Source organism: Camellia sinensis, chromosome 12 (assembly GCF_055761805.1).
Source record: "Camellia sinensis isolate YWXY chromosome 12, ASM5576180v1, whole genome shotgun sequence".
NCBI classification, from domain to species: Eukaryota; Viridiplantae; Streptophyta; class Magnoliopsida; order Ericales; family Theaceae; genus Camellia; species Camellia sinensis.
This window is the reverse complement of record NC_138972.1, coordinates 99924783-99949258: the sequence shown is the minus strand read 5'-3', so window position 1 is coordinate 99949258 and position 24476 is coordinate 99924783. Positions and strand designations below refer to the sequence as shown.

At 38.8% G+C, this 24476-nt stretch overlaps 1 protein-coding gene across 2 annotated transcripts; it reads left to right on the top strand.

The window, feature by feature from the left end:
• Positions 1–3596: 3596 nt before the first annotated feature.
• On the top strand, positions 3597–9392 carry LOC114260191 (uncharacterized). 2 transcript variants are annotated; one of them, XM_028200244.2, is made up of 6 exons: positions 3597–3838; positions 3937–4031; positions 5679–5779; positions 7722–7791; positions 8754–8803; positions 9109–9392. In XM_028200244.2, the coding sequence occupies exons 1-6, from the start codon at positions 3826–3828 to the stop codon at positions 9212–9214; spliced, it is 435 nt and encodes a 144-aa protein (XP_028056045.1). In that variant the 5' UTR covers positions 3597–3825; the 3' UTR covers positions 9215–9392. The 2 variants fall into 2 exon arrangements, with proteins under 2 accessions (XP_028056045.1, XP_082755526.1); XM_082899400.1 differs by lacking the exon at positions 7722–7791.
• The last annotated feature ends 15084 nt before the right edge of the window (positions 9393–24476 follow it).

Here is a 24476-nt window from a genome sequence, read left to right as displayed (position 1 = left end):
TTTTAATTTTTAGACACACCTAACATAAATATACCTAAAAATATAATATTTGTGAAAAAAATCTTTAAAAAATACACTAAATATAAAAAAATATAAAAATAATATGAAAATTCAGTACATTTTTTGTATTTTTGTATATTTATTAATTTTTTTTTAAATATTTTACTATTTGGATACATATCTAGGTAATGTGCATCTAAAAAAAGTGAAAAAATTGTTTAAAATTTAAAAAATATTCCCTAAAATCAAAAAAATACGAAAAATAAAAAACTTAGTTTTCAACAAACTGAATCAAAAAAACTAAAACCAAACACATTGATTTTTTTTTTTTTTATCTTTCTTGAAGTTAATGGTAAAAATTTATGTGAAATATTTTTATAAAAAATTTTAATATTGTAATTAATAAGTGCCGTCTCTGGTTTAATTTCTTGGTTCTGCCACTGGTTGTCAACATATTTTTTTGTAAAATTCAAATCCAAGCAAAAAAAATACTGAAGTTCAAAAGATTGGTAACTAAGATTTACTTTCTTACAAAAAAATATAAAAAATTCAAAAAAATTTAAATTTCTATCATTTTTATTTTTTTATCATTTATTTATTGATAATCAAACGAAAGCTTATCTGAAATGCAATAAAGAGTTACTTTGTCTTGCAATAACTTAACAACATGCATTTCTAAACTCTGACCTGCAACAACTCAACAACATGCATTTTTAACCTATGATTTTATCTCAAACATATACTTGTTGGCTAAAATGTTGGCTTATTTTTCCTACGAAGGAAAATATCATAAATGCGAGCGTGCCAGCAAGGATTGAAAAATCCTTACAGATTAAATTCAAGCCAATTATCAAGCGATTGTGTTGACGGTTCTTTTGCCTCAACGAAGAGGACTTCAAGATTGCCAAGTGTAAAGAAAAGAAAAATTAAAAGAAGAATGGGGAACGGAGAAAGATGATTGAGTGAACAATCAAAGTAATAATTACTTACCTCTACTCCTATGCTTCGAAAAGAAAGTGCATAAAATGCTTCGAAATGGAAATGCTGAAAATAAATGCTTCGAAATATAAATCTATGTTAAACTACTCCTAAGATAAGGAAAATAACAAGAAATATTGAAATCAAGTGTCTTTGATTATGAATTCTGGATCTTTTACAATGTAGCCATTAATGGCTATTTATAGAAGAAAAAATACAGCAATAACTACTTAGTAACTACCCATTTCTTCCATCTTCATTCTTGTCTTGCCATGTGTCCTTCCACTCATCCACTTTGTCTTCCCACTCATCCACTTTGTCCTTCATATTCTCCATTATCTCTATAACTTCTTTTAACTTCCAAATGAATAAGAGGATGCCACGTGTCCTGCAATTATATAAATAAATAATAATAAAAATTGCAGATTTATGGTGTTAACAATACTCTATTATCGATCTATTATGATTAGCTCAGTTTCGCAATACGAGCACGAACAATATTTTTGGATATTTTCATGGTTTTCTCATTTTTGCTTCTTATAATATTTTTACTTTGTTTGATGTAAGTTTTTTTGTTGGATGGATTCATTTGTAAGTGTCGTTTGGCTTACCTTAATGGATTTTTCTACTGATAAAAAAATAAGTAGCCTTTAATTTTACAATTTTTAACATTCAAATGTAAATTCCACTATTTTTGACTATTTCCATATTCACTGGGGATCTTATTTTTTTAATCAAAGGATTTTAAAAATTCAAATTTTATGAACAAATTTATCTATGTCAAAAGCTTTACAATTAAAAATTAAACTAATTTGAACGGTACAACTATTTTTGTAACCAAAACTAAAACAAAGCTAGAAAAAAAACTAATTAAATTGGTGATTTGAACCGAATTAAATTAGTTTACTATTTCAGAAAAGATTCGTAACTCGAATTCTTTGGCTCGAAAATGGCCCGACTTCTACATACACCCACATAACTGTATACACCCCCATTTATTCATCTCAGTTTTACCCATGCATTTCATTTCAAATGAAAAAAAAGAAAAAAAGAAAAGTACAAAGTAGAGAGAGAGAGAGAGAGAGAGAGAGGAGATTTACTATGCTGTTTCTGTGTGTGCTGACTATCCGGATGCCCCAATTTACAGGAGATGGAATTTCATAACTTTTTTAACTCGTAACCACCAAAATCACAAACCAAACCATTAGACATTATTATTGAACAACTCTATGTGTGTGTGTGTGAGAGTATTATTAGGGATCGCGAGAGGTGCGGAAATGGCGGAGGTAGGAGGGGAGGGATTGAGGAGGAAGTGGAGAGAGATGATTGAATGAAGAGGAAATAGAGAGGTCTCCTTTAACTGTGTTTATGTGTGTTTGGGGGGGAGAGAGAGAGAAAAAGAGAGAGGGTAAGTGGTGAAGAAAGAGAAGGGGGCCTGGGTGTCTTCACTCTGTTCTGTTCTGTTCTGTTCTTTTCTTTCTTTTTTTTTTTTTTTTTTGAATTGAAATGAGAGTTGAGTGAAGCGCGCACACACACACCAGATAGAAACTCAAAATCGAGCCACTCAAGCCACAACCTATTCGAGCTACGTAGCGGAGCTCTTACTATTTTCACCAGGGACAATGCTACGTAGCTCAAAATTTGTGGCTCAAATGGCCAAAACGACGTCGTTTTGAGTACAGAACAACATAAAAATGGCCAAAACGACGTCGTTTTAGCCATTTGAGCCACTTTTGAGTCACAAAATTTGAGCTACGACACATTTTCTTTTCACCAGTAGTTTTTTTCTTTTTTTTTTCTTTTTTTATTTTTATTTTTTTAACACCTCTACAAATAAAATGAGAGAGCTCAAGTAAAATCCCCCAAATTAAAACAAAGGGCTGGTTTGGCATATGAGTTAGAGTTAAAGGGTCGTTTGGCATTGACTAATATAATCAACTTTTTTAGTTTGAGACTTTTTTAACTTGGCTTTTTTAGCTTGAGACTTTTTTAACTTGGCTCTTTTAGCCTCATTTGATTTTTGTTTTGAGATTTTTTTGACTTTTGTGAGAGAAAAAGTGTAATAATTATGGATAAAAAGTGATATTTTATCTTATTGGCTTATATAGCTTATTTTGTCTTTTTGTACTTTTTTAGTTTCAAAATGTTAGCCAAACGAACACTAAATTAGCTCACTAAAAGATAAAATAGATTAATTTTAGCCAATAAAATAAAATATCATATTTAAATCATAATCATTATATTTTTTCTTTGACAATTATCAAATCAACTATAAAAAAAAATCAAAAAATTATCTTAAATAATTTTTTTTAACCAACCTAAAATATTTAAAACGTTACGTTAAAAAAGTTTATTCCAAACGGCCCTAAACTGTACATTTATAATCCAAGAAAAAAATATTTCGACAATGCTACGTAGCTCAAATTTTGTGGCTCAAAAGTGGTTCAAATGGCCAAAACGACGTCGTTTTGAGTATAGAACAACATAAAAATGGCCAAAACGACGTCGTTTTGGCCATTTGAGCCACTTTTGAGCCACAAAATTTGAGTTATGAGACATTTTTCAAAATATTTATTTTGTACAAAAATAAATAAATATATTGTTATGCGGTAGAACCTGATTTGACATTGGAGAAACGACATAGTGGGATCAAAAGTAGAGAAGCAGAACCCCATCGTAACGTAAACGTTTTGGAAGTTTGAAGGATGTATGAACAAGTGCGAGATCACCGGAGTCGAGGACTGCCCCCAACCCCAACCCTAACCCTAGGTACCTAGGTTTTTCTATCAATCAAGCGTTTGATTACATTCTCACTCTTCAATTTTCCGAAATTTTCTTACAAAGACAATGGACCAAGAAGGTATTCGCTAAAAGTTCCTCTCTTTTTTTTGTCTATTTTTTCCGAATTTGAAATTTCGCGTTTTGATCATTGTTTCTGTTGTATATGATGTTTTTCAGGGCAACGAAACTCTTCGAACCCATCGGCCATGCTCGCTGCTCTTCTCTGCAAAAGAGCCAAACTTCACGAAGACCTCCGTATCATCGAAAAACAGGTGATTTCTTTTCTTTATCACTCTTCTTTTGTCTATCTATTTCAAATCATATATATATATATGTGTGTGTGTGTGTCTGTTGTTGTATTGTATGCTTATCGATGATTTGTGTCTTGAATTTTCTGGGTGTTTCGGGTTTGAATAGATTTAACAAGTTCCTGAGTTTTTGGAGTTGGGTTTGATCACAATGTCACATGAATATAGACCTTGTAGAAATGGGAATTTATATTTATTTATAATTTTTATTATTTTGTGGAGAAATTTCAAAGGCCATAGCTCAATGTGAGTGGTGCAATGCTTTTTAGTCCTAACCTGTTAGGTAATTTTTTTTTTTTTTTTTTTTTGGTTTTGTTGTTGTTGTTGTTGCTGTTTTTAAGTTCATGGTGCCTTAAATGATAACAAGAACAATGACAAAATTGTAATCTCTTTCTACAAGATTAAGAGCTCCTCAATATTTTGACTCTTTATCATACTTCACTTTGAGTTATCATTACTTTAGGCCCCATTTGATTGCCCGGATTGAATTTAAGAGTTTGAGGACAATATGTAATACCTAAGGATGGATTATATATATTGTAGGACCACTTGTACTAGGTTTGGTTAAGATATGATAACAAGAACAATGACAAAATTGTAATCTCTTTCTACAAGATTAAGAGCTCCTCAATATTTTGACTCTTTATCATACTTCACTTTGAGTTATCATTACTTTAGGCCCCATTTGATTGCCCGGATTGAATTTAAGAGTTTGAGGACGATATGTAATACCTAAGGATGGATTATATATATTGTAGGACCACTTGTACTAGGTTTGGTTAAGATATGATATAAGATGGGATAAGAGGAGAGTAATTATTTTTGAATTTTGGATAAAAGATGAGCTATATCTGACTGTGAGAGATATACAATACCATGGGGAGGTGGTATTGCATATCCCCTTTTGCATTATATACTATCCGACTCCTCATATCCGGAGCAACCAAATATGGAATATAAGGAGACAAAAAAACATGTGGGACTCACCACATATTATATCCGGTCTCACGCCCATATCCGGTAAACAAATAGGACCTTAATGCAATTCATATTTTGTGGCAAAAGGTTTCCTGTCTACATTCTACATCATCAAATCTCTAGCTAACAATGCAAATTATGAGATAACTTTGCATTTGGGTTTGTTGATTAGAATATAAACAATAAAAAATGATATTTGGGGAAGGTACTAAGATGTTGAAAAATGAATTTTTGGGAAAAAGCTACTAAAAGGATATGGAAATATAAAACTAATGGGAGATGGGGCTATCCTTCGTGAGAAGGAATGATTAGTGGGGTATTTTTGGAATATGCTTACTAACATGCCTTGTGTGATTAAACAAAATTAAATACAATGACATTAAGGCACGTACCATAAATAAAATTATATATATATAGGTGTTGATTTTTCGGTTGGGTTGGTTCAAATTAGCCAAAGTCCAAATCCAGAACCAGCTGAATCCAACCCATGACAGGTTGTTTCAGTTTGCATGTTTTCCATTCCTTTGTGCACCCCTACAACTAAAAACTGAGTTGGTCAAATTATTTGATGATTAGGGTTACATTCTTTGAGCTTTTATCTTCTCAAAACCTAACACTTCATCATAATTCCAGGTGTATGATATGGAGACAAGTTATTTACAGGATCCAAGCCAATGTGGCAATGTATTGAAAGGTTATGAAGGGTTCCTATCATCATCTAAGAGCACTACCCTGTAAATCTATTAACTTTTCTCCTGTGATGACAACTATTTCTGTCCTTTCGCTTTTATTAATATGTGAAGTACTATATCTGATTGAGTGATTGACAGGTAACACGTGTTGTTCATCACTGGATGCATGAATATGTTAATTGCTATATGAAAACACAAGGCCAATTATTTACGAATAAATAATGTTACAGACTTACAGTCCATTATGAACCACTGCTTAAATAGAAAATTGTTTACATTATTCCATCTTGTTAATACAATTTTCCTCCTTCATTCTTTCATCATAAAATGCTTTACTAGAACACATGTATTTATTATCACCAACAAGAACTGATAAGTCACTGTTTGTGCATTGATACTCTTCATTTAGTCATAGTAATTTGACATATTGCATTTATCCTGGAAACCTTGTACATTAATCATCATTATTATTATTATTTTTTGAAGTCACCCAATTGTGTTTTTCATTTGATTTGAACACCATGGTATGTTATTTAATTGGAGTCATCTTCATAATTTCAAAGACACCAATATAATGGTGAGATCATTTACTGGTCTGACAAGGGCCTTATATTAATGAATGTCATGAAAGAATAGGCTTACACAAGTTTTTACGGAAATTTAAACAAATTCATATTAAGTGCTATGCATAACCATTGACTATTTTAATTTCTGTTAAAGGACTTTTTTTATATTGTCAAATTACGTGTGATTCATTACATTTACAACGGTGTAATCATGTGCTACAAAGTTCACTAAATGCCCAGAAAAAGTGAGTGATTTTATTTAGGTTGAAGGTCCTTTGAAGCCGGGGAAGGCCAAAAATATTTGGGGTTAAGACAATAAGAAAAAACTTGATAGTTGATGGTTTGACAAAGGATATGGTTTTAGATAAGGTTGAATGAAATTGAGGAATCATTGCAGCCAACCTCAGATCATCTCCTTTCAAGGTAGTATCAAGTTTAGTTGTTTAACCGATCACATCTACTCTGGGTGGAAAGAAAATTAACTTTTTGGGCATATTAAATTGTAAATTAAAACCAGACAAGTCTCGACTTCATTACTATATATTCGATCCTATTTGAAAGAAATTGGCTTCTGCCTGGATCTTATTTCTATTTATTTTTTAAAGAAAAATTGTGTGATCTTTATCTTTTAATTTGATAGTGTTTGAAAAAGAAAAACTTGCAACATATGACCTTCATGGACAACATTTGGTTTCATATAGATGTCATTCAAAGAGAACTCCACTTTGAGAACCTTGGAAAGACAAAAAGCTGATTTGTGACAACTGATAGACCTTAAGTCATCAATCTCGTGGAGAGGATTTTATTTATTTATTTGTTTATGTTTCTTGTTGGTTTCTTTTGGATATATATATATATATATATATGTTTCTGATAAGAAACCTGAACTTGTACTAACTTGCTCCAGATATGTAACACAAAATTAGTTTGTTGCTGCTTCTGTTACGCTGTGTTCAGTTGGGGATTTGGGAAGGGATTTGGAAAGGAAAAGGGAAAATGTAGGTGAAATGTGAATAAAATATACCTACATTTCACCGAATTTCACACACTTTTCCCTTTCCTTTTGCTTTTCCAAATCCCTTCTCAAATTCTTCAACCAAACACAGCATTAGTAGAAAAAAAAAATAAAAAAAATTAGATGTTCCAAACTGAAATGCATATGATATTTAATGTAAATGTTAGGCCAAGTTTGACTACCCAAAATAAGTACACACTTTTTATCTTTTTATCTTTTTTCCATCACATCACCTCTCTACTTTTCTGCACATCTTTTCGTAAAAAGACAAAAAGTACACTTATTTAGGTCATCCCAAACAACTCCTTAGTATTCATAAACATTCCGAATTTAATTTTAGTTGGATAATAATCTTTATCGATTACCAACGACAGAAACAACTTCTTCCAAATTGTGGCTGCAGCTTAAAGCGGTCTAGGAAATTTCAGCCTGAAGATAGGCTCTTTTCGTTGTCTTCAGTCACCTCACCAGCTGTATGTATTCTGGATCTGTCAATTGCAGTGTACTTCCAGTATTTTCCATGCTTATCTTCTTCTTCTTCTTCTTCTTCTTCTTCTTCTCTTTATAATGCCTTTCCCGGAGAACTGATTATAGTTTTATTCTTGCATAATTGAAGGAAACACTTAATGTGTATTGCTATGCAATTATAATATTGTTTGTACAAGCAATGAATGCAGCACAGCTTTGAGCTCATGTTTCTTGTAACCACTTCAGCATATATAATTTAAACATCTGCTCACATGGGATTGCATGCGAAACATAGATATGTGACATTAGGATGATTATGGAATTAAGTAGCAAATTTGCAATTCGCTCATTCTTCAAGGATGTGAGGAGATCATACTTGTGAAGGAAAGAATTGGAAAAAGGTGATTTAAAATTGGTCATGGTGTATTTTCTAAATTTGCTTACTCTTGAAAATTGAAGAAAGTATTTTTCAATTTAATTTTCTAAGGCAACAGCATTTTCCTTGGTAATTTTTGAAAAAATGGAGACAGTAATTTTAAATTTTCTAACCTTTGAAAATAAAAATTAATAATTTTCAAGGTAATAGCATTTCCTTAGGAGTGCACCACCCAATAACATGTTGCTGCCCCCTATTTCTTCTAGAGGATATCCCAATTGTTCTAGATCAACTGGGGAGGGATTCTTTAACCAAATATATTACCATGAATATTCTGCATTCCAATGAACTATTTATTGTATATGGCTAACATGAAGTCCTTTGGTTAAATATATCTTACTTTCGTAGAAATGATCTTCAATATTTATCATTAATGATCACATCTGGGTGCCATTTTAGAGTTAGTTGATCTTGTTCAATAAACAGAGGGGGTGTTTGTTATGTTAAAATGGCATGCCCTTGTTTACAACATAATTGTTTAACTTGCTATTGTGATTCCTGTTCTTGTTTTGTTGATGATTTGTGTTCCAGACAGAAGAGCATGTTGTTGGACGAGATGGAGGTATTTTGGCGAATGGACAGTGAGTATTTTTATTTTAATTGTTCAAGGCAATAAATCAAGATTTGAAGCTTACAAAAAACCAGATATCATTTGTCTATGGTTATTAATTGACATCTTTGCTTTGCAAACCCTGGATAAATTTATCAAACCCTGCAATTCTTATAGGGGAAATTACTGTTCAGTATAAATTTATCAAAAAGTTCCATATATTATAAATATTAATAATTAAAATTCTAAGCTTTTTTCATCTATCTCAAAATCTTTTTTTCAAAAATTCACTGATTTGTAATTCTCCCATTCTTATATCTGTGGGTGAACTTGCAGAGGAAAACCGAAGAAGGGAAGAGGAGGGCCAAGAGATGCAAAGAGAATCAGACAATCAAATGATGCAGATTATGACTATGAAGATGATCCTGATTTAATTATGTGAGAATCAGTATGCCAATTGACCTTGAAGGACTTTTTTTTTTTTTTTTTTATTTTAAATTACTCTCTCTCTCTCTTTCTTTTCGATCAATTTCTGTAAATGCCTTGAGTCTCGTATTTTGGAAAATAGACTTCCATGTGGCTATAATGGATTAATGTTATTGAGGCTTGTATTGCTGTCATGAATTACACTTTTTTTTCTTTCTTTATTTCTTTTGTCTTTTCTTTTTTTATTTTTTATTTTTTATTTTTTATTTTTAACTTATTTCGAATTTGACACAAAATTTGATAAAACTCTTGCTCTATGCCTCTCTCGCAATGGGTTCACAAATAGTGTGGGGACATAATTTTTGAATGACAACACGTGGCCAAGGTGGCACCGAAGTGCCAACCGAAGTGCCACGTGTCCCGGTCATGACGTCGAGGTGATCTCGGCTAGGCCGAGATTATCTGTGAAGATATCGGAATTCGGGATAAGCGGATAAGGGACAAGAGTCCTAGAATGAGAGAGGACTTCAGTTTGGATAAAGATTGAAGCTAGGCTTCTATTGGGAGTCCAGAATTAGCATTAAGCCAGAGTCCATTGAAGCTAGGCTTCTATTGGGATTAGGTCAGTGTTGGCTATAAAAGAGAGACACCTTCGTGAGTCTAAGGTACGTTTTTTGCATTCTGAATAGTGAGTTAAACACTTTTGCTATCTTTGAGAGATAACTGACTTGATCGTCGGAGTGCCCCCGGGTGGGCGAACCATCGTCGGAATCTTATCTTTATGTGACAGGTTGTTCGAGCTTAATCTATTCCGTCGGTGTTCTCCAGCTGAGTACCTGTTTGGCAGTGTGGTTAGAAATTGACATACATAATTTGGCGCCGTCTGTGGGAAAGAAAAGAGAATAGATGGCTAACGACGGACAAAAAGAAAAGGTTGGGGATGACATTCTTACTGGGAGTGGTAAGCACTTTGATCCCAACCTAGAGGAGGATAATTGCAATGAAGAAACTCGGGATCAGAATCCCGGAGAGAAAGACGTCTGCGAGGAGGGCGACGTACCAAAGAAGGCAGATCGATGCAGGTATTATAACGAGAATGACCTCCAGGTATGAAAAGATAGATGCTTGCGGAGGGACGGAGAGATAAAGGGAGTTACGGACAAATTGGCGGACCTGCAAACGGTCGTCAATTTCATGATGTAAAACGTCATATAGCCACCGTTCCCATTACAAGATACGCCAATTCCAGCGGCCAAGATAGATGCCCGAAAAGGGGGCAGAAAACAATTCCTGCAGTCCCACAGCACGACAGGACCAAAGGACATTCTCATCGGCCTTCACGGAAGGACGGGCATGGAGAATCAACGAGAAGAGAATCCCAAAAGACACGTCGAACCAAAGAAGCATGCACCAAAGAACATCGGGATGTTCAAGGGAAGGAATTCTGTTTCGATACGACCAATGGAGGGAGGTCCAAAAGGACTCATAATGACACTGGAAGTAGCGCAACGAAGAGGTTGAAATCCGGTGATAGCCGAGTTCCTAGACGGACCAAAGAGGATCTGAGGGATTTCCTCTAGAGGAAACGACAGGATGCCGAGGTAACCTCCCTGGTTAAGCCGAGAACGCCGTTCTTGGTAGAGTTGGACAAATTTGAGGCCTCGAAAAGATTCAGTATGTTGAGATTCCAGATATACAACGGTAAGTTGAACCCTAACTTTCACGTCGGCTTGTACCTGAACTCGATGGCGCTATACACCGGGAACGAGCCGTTGCTTTGCAAGGTGTTCCCCTCGTCCTTTGGGGAAATTGCATTGGACTGGTTTCACAAGTTGCCGAAAGGAACTATGAAAACCTGAGAAGGCCTGGCCAAGATGTTCGTGGCCAGGTTTGTAACAAACAAGCTACAGCCATTAAGGGTGTACTCCCTGATGGCTTTGAGAATCAGTGAGGATGAAAGCCTTAAGGCCTATGCCAAGAGGTACTATGAGGTATTCAACCGGATACTAGGATGCAACTAAGAGGTGGCGATCGTGTATTTTAAGAACAGCCTGAAAGATGATTGTTTGCTTCGAAAATCATTGGCAAAGACAGTGCCAAAAAGTATGGAGGAACTGATGGCTAGAATTGAGAAGTATACGAGGGCCGAGGAAGACATGCAGGGGACAAAGGCGTCAAAACAAGAGAAGGGAAACGGCTCGCCGAAGTGAGGCCGAGGTAATGACGGATACAATTAGCCAAAAACAGGATTAAGGGCTGCGCAAGCAATCACAACCGTATTCCGAATCTCGGTTTACAAAGTCTTGGAAAAAATCTGAAATCAGTCCTATTACAGAGCACCAGTAAGGGTTCTGGGTGAATTTAGGAAAAGAAGCATTGGCAAGCACTGTGCTTACCACAATGAAGATGGGCATCTGACTCAGGAGTGCAGAGCTCTGAAGGCACATCTGGAAGACCTGGTAAGACAAGGTCATTTAAGGGACCTTGTAGACGAGGCCAGGACAAGGGAAGAGCAAGCAAGACTGCCTCAGGCACCGACAACACCACAACCGCAGACAGGCGGACCTCGAGTGATCAATGTGATTTACTCAAAGGTCAATGAGAACGAAATATGTGGGGAGACTCAGAAGGTAAAACACTTGCAGCATGCGTACCAGGTCCGGTAGAAAAGACCTAGGGCAGACGAGTGCTAGGGACCAGTGGTGTCCTTTATTGAAGATGACCTAGAGATGGTGCAACATCCACACAATGATGCCTTGGTAATATCCCTCTAGATTGGAGAATGCCAAGTGAAACGCATCTTAATTGACCAGGGTAGCTCTTGTGATATCATGTATGTCAGGTGTTACAAGGAGCTTGGCCTTCACCAAGATGATTTGGAACAATCCAATGGTCCAATGGTCGGGTTCAATGGAACGCCGACGTGGCCCTTGGGGGCAATAAGTTTGGAGGTGCAGGCTGGCACCAAGAAGGTAATGATCGGGTTCAATGGAACGTCGACGTGGCCCCTGGGGGCAATAAGTTTGGAGGTGCAAGCTGGCACCAAGAAGGTAAAAACTGAGTTCACAGTAATTGACACTCTCTCCCCTTACAATGTTATCCTAGGAAGGCCATGGTTGCATGCAATGGGGGCTGTTCCCTTAACATTGCACCAGTTATTGCAGTTCCCAACAGAGCATGAAATTGAGGAGGTCAGAGGGGATCAAGTGCAAGCAAAGAATTGCTCCATGGCAGCAATGAAATCCACCTGCAATATACGAGAAGCAGAAGCCGCAGAGATTGAAGATAAGGACATAGAAGTCCTAGATGACGTCGGCAAAGAGCCAGCCGAAAAGAGTGAGGAAGCCCTGAAAAAAATCCTTGTCCAGCAAAGGGATGAAGAGCGTTTCTTCCTTCTTGGCTCGGGTTTGGCCGATGAAGAGGAAAAAGAGCCAGAGGCGTTCTTGAGAGCAAACATTGAGGTGTTTGCCGGAACGCCGTACGAGATGCCTGGCATTGACCCCGAGGTCACTTGCTATAGATTAAATGTGGATAGGTTGGCCAAACCTGTCATCCAGCGAGCAAGAAGGCCGACGTTGATGCACGTCGAGGCAGTAGAAGAGGAAGTGGATAAACTTCTGGAGGCTAGGGCCATTCGAGAGGTAAATTACCCGACATGGTTATCAAATACGGTGGTTGTGAAGAAAAAGAATGGGAAGTGGAGGGTATGTGTGGACTTCACCAGCCTGAACAAGGCTTGTCCCAAAGACAGTTTTTCACTACCCAAGATTGACCAATTGGTGGATACCATTTCAGGGCATGGAAGGATGAGCTTCCTGGATACGTACAGGGGGTACCATCAGATAGCTATGTAACCCCCAAATGAGGAGAAGACTGCATTTATCACCCCAAAATGGCTGTATTGTTACAGAGTGATACCTTTCGGGTTGAAAAATGTAGAAGCAACGTACCAGAGACTGGTAGCTAAGATGTTCAGGCATCTGATAGGCAGAACAGTGGAGGTATACATAGATGACATGGTCGTGAAGACTAAGGAACCTGAGGATCATCTGGAAGACTTAAAGACAGTTTTTGACATCCTTAGAACATATCGGCTCCGACTCAATGCATCGAAGTGCGCATTTGGAGTTAGGTCTGGTAAGTTCTTAGGATATTTGATTACCAAAAGGGGCATTGAGGCTAGCCCCGATCAAATCAAGGCCATTTTGGAGTTAAAGAGCCCAACATCGGCAAAGCAAGTGGAGATGTTGACTGGAAGGGCTGCAGCCCTGAATAGATTCATAAGCAGAAGTTCTGACAAATGTAAACCTTTCTTCAGCTTAGTGAAGAAAGCCACTAACTTCTTATGGACAGAAGAGTGCGAAGTCGCCTTGACCGACTTGAAAAAATATTTGACCACAGCTCCAGTTCTCTCAAATCTAGTACCTGGAGAGGGGCTGTTCTTATACTTGGCAGTTTCAGAGCATGAAATGAGTGCAGTAGTAATTAGAGAAGAAAAGGGAGAGTAAAGGATAGTTTACTACGTGAGCAAAACCTTAGCTGATGCTAAGACCAGATACCTACCCTTGAAGAAGCTAACACTGGCCTTAGTAATGGCTTCAAATAAGCTAAATCATTACTTTTAAGCCTACAAAATTGTGGTGTTAACTGAGCATCCCTTGAAGTCCTTGTTGTAGCAGGGAAATCTGACAGGCAGAATAGCCAGATGGGAAGTGGTGTAGGGCCAATATGACTTAGAATTCAAACCTAGAACAACAATCAAAGGCCAAGTTTTGGCTGACTTCGTGGTCGAGTTCACACCAGACGCCATCATACATCGGGCTCCGTTGAGCCGAGGGATACGATGTCCAAGTGAACAAAGAGAAACCCAGCTAGGGAGAGCAGAACAAAGGAAGTAAGAAAAACTCAGGCTATGCAGTATTTACATCGGTGACTCCTTCCGACTGTTTGTTGATGGGAGTTCAAACCGACAAGGAGCGGGGGCAGGAGTAGTGCTAATATCTCCAGATGGGCAGATACTGGAACAATCCATTCGTTTGGGGTTTAAAGCCTCAAACAATGAAGCAGAGTATGAAGCACTAATCGCAGGATTAAAGCTGGCAGTAGCACTGGAAGCTGACGAGGTAATAGTCTTCTGTGACTCCCAGCTTATCGTCAACCAGGCAACAGAATTAAAGCAGAGTATGAAGCAGAGTATGAAGCACTAATTGCAGGATTAAAGCTGACAGTAGCATTGGAAGCTGACGAGGTAATAGTCTTTTGTAACTCCCAGCTTATCGTTAACCAGGCAACAGGCAAATACGCAACCCGAAACAAAAGGATGTCGGCCTATGTAAAGGAGGTGGGCAGACTGGTAGCCTTATTCCAGAATTGCCGACTACAGCAGGTTAGCTGAGATGACAACAACCATGCTGATGCTCTGGCCAACCTGACTAGTGCAATAAAACTTGGAGAGACAAGGACGATAATGGTGGGCTACTTGTCAGGTCCAAGCATAGAACCATTAAACACAGAGCATGAAACAATGTGTGTGGAAATGGGACCAAGCTGGATGGATGCAATAATAGTATTTCTTAAAGAGGGAAAACTGCCAGATGATCATGAAGAAGCACACAAGATCAGACTGAAGTCGGCAAGATTCAACCTGACAGCAGAAGGACATCTCTACAGAAGATCTTTTACTGGACCCTTTTTGAGGTGTGTACATCCTTTACAAGTTGAAGACTTCTTGTATGAGATACATGAAAGAGTATGTGGAAGCCACGCAGGGGGCATGCCATTTGCTCATAGGGCCATTACTCAGGGGTACTGGTGGCCCTACATGCATAAAGATGCTGAAGCTTATGTTAAGAAGTGTGAGAAGTACCAGAGATTTGCACCTTTGATACATTAACCAGCAGCAGACTTAAACCCAGTGTCCAGCCCTTGGCCATTTGCCCAATGGGGCATGGATCTTGTTAGACAACTGCCTCAAGCAATTAGACAAAGGAAGTACCTGCTAGTGGCAACAGATTACTTCACCAAGTGGGTGGAAGTTGAACCCCTCGCAAAGATTCAAGATGTTGATGTGAAGAGCTTCATTTGGAAGAACATCATCATCAGGTTTGAAATCCCAAGGGCAATAATAGAAGACAATGGTACACAGTTTGATAGTAAGCTAATCAAGAGCTTCTGTGCAAAGTACACGATCAAGAATTATTACTCTACTCCAAGCTTCCCTGAAAGCAATGGTCAAACAGAAGCATCCAATAAGGTCATCTTGGATGGGATCAAGAAGAGGCTGGAAGCAGCTAAGGGAAGATGGGTGGATGAGTTACCCAGTGTACTCTGGGCATATCGGACTATGTCGAGAAGATCAACTAGGGAATCCCCAATTGCCATGGCTTTTGGCACAGAGGCAGTAATCCCATTAGAGGTTGGCATCCTAGGGATCAGAACCCAAGGAGTGGAGAATGAGATTAATGATGCATTCTTAGCCCGAGATTTGGACCTATTGGAAGAAAGAAGGGAGAATGCAGCAATTCAGCTAGGGCCATATTAGCAGTAGCTTGCCAGGGCTTATAATAAGAAGGTTAACCCACGAGAGTTCCAAGTTGGGAATCTCGTTCTAAGAAAGGTCGTCGGCAACAAGAAGGATTCCAGAGAGGGAAAGCTTGGCCCAAATTGGGAGAGACCTTATAGAATCACCTCGGTGCTGGGCAATGGTGCATATCGGCTTATAGACAGTGAAAGCAAAGAGTTGCCAAGACCCTAGAATACTTGCAATCTGAAGTTTTTCTATCATTAGAATTTTTGTTTTTTAAGCTTCTTGTTATTGGCCGAAGTAATAATAAAGTCTTAGCTTGATTTTTAAACTTGTGTAGTATGACTGAGTTGGCGATGTTTCTGATTGAAACATGACGAATAACTTAGATTTATTATATGACAGAGTTTTTACTTGCATATAATAGAGTTGAACTAAGTTGGCGATATTTTTGATTGAAACATGACGAATAACTTAGACTTATTATATAGCAGAGTTGAATTATACTTGCATATAATAGAGTTGAACTAAGTTGGCGATGTTTTTGATTGAAACATGATGAATAACTTAGACTTATTATATGACAGAGTTTCTACTTGCATATAATAGAGTTGAACTAATTGAAACATGACGAATAACTTAGACTTATTATATGGCAGAGTTGAATTATACTTGCATATAATAGAGTTGAACTAAGTTGGCGATGTTTCTGATTGAAACATGACGAATAATTTAGACTTATTATATGACAGAGTTTCTACTTGCATATAATAGAGTTGAACTAAGTTGGCGATGTTTCTGATTGAAACATAACGAATAACTTAGACTTATTATATGGTAGAGTTGAATTATACTTGCATATAATAGAGTTGAACTAAGTTGAGTTAACCCGGACTTGCCATATCAGCAGAGTCAAACACAGATTGAAACTAAGGGCATTTTGATAAGATTAACAGAAGAACCAAGGTTGGTAAACCTCGGCCAATCTTTGTTTTAATATTACCTCGACGACGAGGTCAAAGTCACATGCTTAATGAGAACCCAAATGGAACTTAAGTTCACATTAGGGGGCTGAGGGCTGGAAAATGATGCTTGGAAGTTGGAATTTACAAGGTAAGATTGGTTTAATACTTGTTGAAATTTTAGAAAAAATTTATAAGTTAAAGTTAAAGCCGAGGTTACGATTAAAGGAAGATTGGTTTAACACTTGTTGAAATTTTTTAGAAAAATTTACAAGTTAAGCCAAGGTTGTATTGAAAGAAGTACTTATGTACTTGCCAAGATTATCATGTTGCCAAGACTTGGTAGATATTTGAAGATAGAAGTCTTGTTAAGTAAAAAGTGAAGTGACAAGTTGTAAATAACACTTGTGAAAATATTATACAAAATATTTTTAAGTGTTAGGCCAAGGCTGAGATAAACTGTTAGCGGGTATAACCGAAGTATTCCATATCGGGAAGATTACACAGTCAAGGTGTGCATTGAAGACATGCAAATTATTCTAAGTATAGAATCATACAAGAGTAAAAAGAACACACATGCAATCACATTGAAAGAAGAAATTTGAGAGTGCATTCAGATAAGGAAGGAAGGCACTTCAGCCTGACATTGAAGAATAATTGTTCAGATTACAAAAGTGGAACGTCGGCCAAATTCAAGCTTACATCGTTTCAAAAGTAAGAAAAAAGTACAAGGTACAAAGAAAAACATCAAAATAGACTACTCGGCGTCAGCGGCGGATTGTGTCTTGGCCCCAGAAGACAGTTGGGAAGACTTCTCGGCAGCCTTCTCAGCCTCGGGCTCAGCATCGATCTCCTGTAGAGTTTGATCGAGGCTCTTCTCGGCGATTGGCACCTCGGAGTTTGTCTTCTAGGAGGAGGCATCCTTTGAGATCTCATCTTCCTCATCCTGAGTCAAGTCCAAGACTTGCTCATTCAGAGTTGGGGACTTGGCCCCAGCAGCCTCTTCGTTCTTCTCGACCTTAACTTCCTCCTCGGACTCAGCTTCCTCCTCGGATTGGCTTGGAGTAGGGGGGAATGGCAGGATGAGGTTGCTGACGTTCTTGAGGGGAGAGTCCTCGGGGACAGCCAACTCCTTCAGAGCAGCCATCAAACCAAGGGAGAAACCCTTGTTGCATGCCTGCTTCACTTATTTCTTGTAATCTTCCTTGACGTCGGCTACCCCCTCGGCATACGCCTTCTCATCCGCCGATTTGATCTCGGCGTCCTTTGTGGCCAGGGCAGCAATGAGCTCGGCCTGGGCTTTGGCGGTCTTTGCCTCGGCCTCTTTCTTTTCAGCTTTAAGGACTTTGGCAATGGCTTTAGCGGCCCCAGCCCTCTCCTCGCCCTGATCCTGAGCTTTCTTGGCTTTCTTGGCCTGGTCTATCAAAGTTTTCATCTTGGCCTCAGCCCTATTAATGGTCTTCTGCAAGCCAGCAACCTCCTTGGTCTTGTTGGCCAACTCTTTCCTAATGTTAAAGGCTTGCATCGCGAAGGAATGGCCATGCTGGATCGCCTAGAAGAAATAGGAAAAACAAATGTTAGTAAAAACTCTCTGTATGAAAAAACAGAGAGTGAAAAGTACCAAGTGATGGGCGCTTACCTGTACGGAGTGCTGCAACATCAAAGCAAAATTTTTGTACTCGCTCATCTCGGCGTTGCGATTGAGATCTTTGGGAAGGAGCAAGGCGGCAGAGAGGGCAACGCCGACTTTAATGTCGTCGACGCTGTCGCCAGCTCTGATCGGCTTGTCCTCAATTGTAATTGGGGGAGCCCAGGGGGCATCTGATTACATAGACCCCGAGGCTGTCGCAGACTATGACCTCGGCTTCTTTGACCGGTTGATTCAAAGAGAGCAGCCTCAGTGGGCCTCTTTTCGGCGGCTGAGGCACTTTTTTTCGCCTCAGCAATTTTGGAGATCGGCAAGGTGTCCTCAGAGTCGATCTGAGTTACTGTTGCCTTAGGTTGGGCTTTTTTCAGTCTTTTCGACTTTGGTTTTGGCTGAGACTGGGATGGTGAAGATTGTGCGGTGACAGAGTTGGGGATGTCGGCTAGAAGGTCGTCTGCTACAGCCTTCTTACGACCCATTTCGACGGTGGCTACAGATCGACGTCGGCGTTTGCGTTGAGAAGGCGGGATTAGTTGTGGAGCCGAGGTTGATGGCTGTTCTACAAGGTCAGAGGTTGATCCCTGATCTGGCCAAGGTGATGAAGTTGTAGGGAGAGTTGTTGTCATGACCTAAACCCGCCCCCGTGGGTTAGGGACATAACCGGCCAGTAATCATGAGATTACCTACGGCCTCAAACCAAACCAAACGTATTTTAACAGAGTTAACGGGGGCCAAACGAAAGCAATCTAAAACTTTGTCCATAGAGCTGTGCTTACATGGCACATCATAACAAACCATACATATGTACATTAATAACTCATAACAAAAGTACAGTACCATAAAGTTCTGTGCAGACAAGATCATCCAAAACTAAGTCAACTCACGAAAACTATATACAGACATGTTCAAAGACTTCGCCAACATGACAACATAAAACAAAATGACAAAAGGCGAAGACGAGTCTCGGGCGTGAGACATAAGGGCTGACTCTTCAAAACCTTTGTTGTTCCACATAGACTTCACTGGGCTGGGTTTGGACTTCCCTTGGCTCACCTACAAACACATGAATGAGCGTGAGCGATAGCCCAGTGAATAATATCAAATACAGAAGTTATACAAACGATATGTAGAACAACATGCTTCAAACGGCCTTGGGCCCAATTCATATTTCTATTTAACATATATACACAATTTAGATCAAGTGTCTGCGATTCCGAACAAACTGGCCTTTGGCTTATTTAAACTTTCATTTGTGTCAAAACGGTCTTTGGCCCATTCAGATGACAAACTGGCCTTTGGCCCACTCATTCTTTCATGTCAAAACGGCCTCCAGCCCATTCATTCACGTCAAAACGGCCTCCAGCCCATTCATTCACGTCAAAACGGCCTCTGGCCTATTCATTCATGTCAAAACGGCCTCTGACCCATCCATTCATGTCAAAACGGCCTCTGACCCATCCATTCATGTCAAAACGGTCTCTGGCCCATTCATTCATGTCAAAACGGCCTTGGGCCCATCCATTCATGTCAAAACGGTCTCTGGCCCATTCATTCATGCCAAAACGGCCTTGGGCCCATCCATTCATGTCAAAACGGCCTCTGGTCTATTCATTCATGTCAAAACGGCCTCGGGCCCATCCATTCATGTCAAAACGGTCTTTGACCCATTCATTCATGTCAAAACAGCCTCGGGCCCATCCATTCATGTCAAAACGGTCTCTGGCCCATTCATTCATGTCAAAATGGCCTTGGGCCCATCCATTCATGTCAAAACAGCCTCGGGCCCATCCATTCATGTCAAAACGGCCTCTGGCCCATTCATTCATGTCAAAACGGCCTCTGGCCCATCCATTCATGTCAAAACGGCCTCGGGCCCATCCATTTATGTCAAAACGGCCTCTAGCCAATTCATTTGGTATAGCAAACATTGTCCACCAATCGAATCAATGAACATATAGAACTTACATAGAAGTAAGCAATTGGACAACAACATATTTCAAATGTCTTTGTTAAGATATTACTCACAGTGATCAGTTGGTTGGTTTGCTCTGGAGCTCGACCCTACACATTCCATGAACACAAAAGGGTCACAAACAATTCAATCCGTTCTAAATTCACATTTTCCTCTTTAGGCTTCATTCTTATCTCTTTAACTCAATTACAATGCTCAATGCATGCCTAAAAGTACTTGGAAGTGAAAGCGAATAGAAAAAGAAACACAGAATGTCTTTTCAAAATTTCAAAAAACAAGGTCCTCGCTCGAGTGTGGATTTCTCCGCTCGAGTGGACCCTTGAGGCCTGCAAAAGTGTTGGATGCATCAAAATTACGTTCGATCGCGAACTCTGGCGCTCGAGCGGAAGGCCTCCCTACATGGCTCCCCGCTCGAGCGTAAACTTACCCGGTTGAATGGAAACCTAGCATGCAGAAAATACTGGGAACACGAATTTCACGCTCGAGCGGCAGTTTCCCCGCTCGAGCGGACATCAAAATTCTGGAAAATCCAGAACATGTTCTTGAGCTTCAATTTGATGTTCAAAGGTCCAAAATGCATGATTTTGGCTCAAACTTCACATATACATATTCTAACATGATATAAACACCAAGTTACAACACAATGAAGCTCAATTTCACAATTTAATCACATGCATGCCTCAAATTAACCCAAACTCATCACCAACACATTAAATTCAAACATGCAAAGCTCACACCTCCATGATCTACACTTGCATGTGAGAGACATTCATTATTCTCAATTTACTTGGTGAAGAGATGATCAAATACATGGATTTCAAACAAGATTCATCATGGATTACACAATTTATGCTTAAACATGGAAATTTATAGCAATTTCCTACATGCATGCCTCTAGTGACTTCAATTACAACAAAATCAACTCAATTTCCTCATAATCAATTTAATCCAAGTTCTTGACCATTATTCAAACTTGAATTCACAATTTACAACATTAAACTCATGAATTCACTTACCTAGGAGCTTAATTCTTACAATCTATGGCAAAATCTTGAGTTTAATCTTCCAATTCTCCAAACCTTGAGCCAAGATTACACAATTCTCTCACTATCTCTCTCTCTCTATAGCCAGCCCTCTCTCTATTTTTGAGTTCAAATCAGCCAAATGAAGTTATAAGAAGAGAATAGAGTGTATAGTGCCTTATTACAACAAACCCCACTAATTCCAATTTAATAATAATAAATAATTAGGCACCAATTCATCAATTAAATCAATTAATTCTGATCTGAATCAATTTCTAATTAAATTTTACCGTAGGCTCTAAAACTTATGCTAATCGCAATGGCGCAATCAATTTCGGGTTTTGTGGCCGATAAGGCCTTCAATTAATTTCCAAAGTAGATAATCGAACAGATATTCCTACGGTGAACAGATAGAAATTTAAAACCACATATTTTCACATAATGGAACACAGAATCATATTAAACACATAATCATACTCATATTAAGGACCGATTAACATATTACGGAACAGGGATATCACAGTCTTCCCTCCTTTAGGAAGTTTGGTCCTCCAAACTTAATTTACCTTCGTCGGAAAACAAATGTGGATAGCGTAGTCACATTTCCTCCTTTTTTTCCCATGTAGCATCCGTCCCATAGTGTTCCTTCTATTCCACTTTCACCATTGGAATGGACTTGCTTCTCAATTGTTTCACTTGCCGATCAACAATTCGTTCCGGCCATTCAGCGTATTCTATATTTTCATCTATAGCTACCCGATGATAATCAATCACATGAAACGGGTCTTGGAGGTAACCCCTCAACATCGACACGTGAAACACATTATGGATTTGTTCAAATCCCGGTGGCAAAGCAACTCTATAGCAACTAGGCCAAGCCTTTCCAGAATTTGAAACGGGCCAATGTAACGGGGCGACAACTTACCATTCTTTCCAAACCTGACTTGCCCTTTCATCGGAGATACATGAGTGAACATGTGGTCACCAACCTCATACTCAAGAGGTCTTCTCCGAACATCTGCATAATTCTTTTGTCGGTCCTGAGCTGTTTTGAGCCTTTGCCGAATGATCTTGATTTTCTTAGAAGTGTCTTGTACAATTTCAGGTCCAAGTAAAGCTCTATCCCCGACTTCTATCCAACAAATAGGTGATCTACACCTTCTACCATACAAAGCCTCGTATGGTGCCATACTGATGCTAGAGTGGAAGCTGTTATTGTATGCAAACTCTGTAAGTGGCAAATAATCTTCCCAACTCCCCTGAAAATCCAAAGCACACATCCGAAGCATATCTTCCAAAGTCTGTATTGTTTGTTCTGATTGCCCAACGGCCTGTGGGTGGAATGCAATACTGAATCTTAGTTCTGTTCCCATAGCTTCCTGCAACTCTTCCGCAATCTAGATACAAATTTCGGATCTCTATCCGATACAATGGATACCAGAACTCCATGTAAACGGACAATCTCATCAACATAAATGGTAGCCAGTCTATAAGCATTAAACGTAGTTCTAACTGGTAGAAAATGTGCAGATTTAATCAGTCTATCAACTACAATCCAAATAGAATTCATACCTCGAGAAGTCCGAGGTAGGCCAACAACAAAATCCATAGTCACATGCTCCCACTTCCATTCAGGAATAGGGAGAGGTTGAAGTAGACCGCCTAGTTTCTGATGTTCAGCTTTAACTTGCTGACACTGAAGACATTTGGACACATATTCTGCAATCTCTTTCTTCATTTTAGGTTACCAATAGGTTTGTTTCAAATCCCAATACATTTTATTGTTACCCGGATGCATAGCAAACACTGATTTATGGGCTGCATCAAAGACCCTTCTCTTTAGTTCTGGAATATCCGGGACGCACATTCGGTTTCGAAACTTCAACACTTCGTTCTCAACACTAAACTCTGCTTTCGGACTTGTTTCAAATTCATCAATCACTTTCTTGAGGAGTTCATCATCTTTCTGTTTCTGCTTGATTTCGTCAATGATTGCCGGCTCGGCTGTAATAGCGGCTATCAATCCGCCATGTTCACACATTACCACTTCAATTTCAGACTTCTCAAAATCTCGCAAGATTTCTTTCTGTTCAGTAAGCAAACAAGCCATACTCCCCGTTGATTTTCTGCTCAAGGCATCGGCAACTGTGTTAGCTTTTCCGGGGTGATACTGAATCTCTAAATCATAATCCTTTATCAGTTCCAGCCATCTCCTCTGTCGCATATTCAACTCCTTCTGCGTGAAGAAGTATTTCAGACTTTTGTGATCCGTGTAGACTTCACACTTTGCTCCATATAGATAATGCCGCCAAATTTTCAAAGCAAAAACAACTGCGGCCAATTCTAAGTCATGTGTTGGATAGTTCTTCTCGTGTGGCCTCAACTGTCGGGAGGCGTAAGCAATAACCTTTCCGTTCTGTATTAACACACAGCCCAAACCGTTACAAGGCGCATCACTGAAAATTACAAAATTCTCCGTACCTGAAGGTAGTGTCAAAATTGGTACAGTGGTCAGTCTTGTTTTCAGTTCATGAAAGGCAGCTTCTCTTTCGTCATTCCATTCAAACGGTTGCCCTTTTCGTGTCAATTGGGTAAGAGGCACAGCTAATTTCGAAAAGTCTTTCACAAACCTTCTGTAATAACCAGCTAAACCCATGAAACTACGAACTTCTGTCACATTTGTCGGTGTAGGCCAATTCACAATTGCCTCTATTTTCTGTGGGTCCACTGAAACTCCTTCCTTGTTGATCACGTGCCCTAAGAAAACAATTTCATCCAACCAAAACTCACATTTCTTTAGTTTAGCAAATAATTTCCTTTCCCGAAGTATTTGTAGGACAGTCCTCAAATGATGTTCATGTTCAAGTCTATCTTTAGAATATATCAAAATATCATCAATAAAAACCACAACGAATTCGTCAAGGTAGGTTTTAAAAATTAGGTTCATTAAGTCCATAAATGCTGCCGGAGCATTAGTCACTCCAAATGGCATAACAAGAAACTCAAAATGTCCATACCTCGTTCTGAATGCGGTTTTCTCAACATCCTCTGCCTTAACTTTTAGCTGATGATACCCGGATCTCAAATCAATCTTAGAAAACACATGTGATCTCTGCAACTGGTCAAATAAGTCATCAATATGGGGTAGGGGATA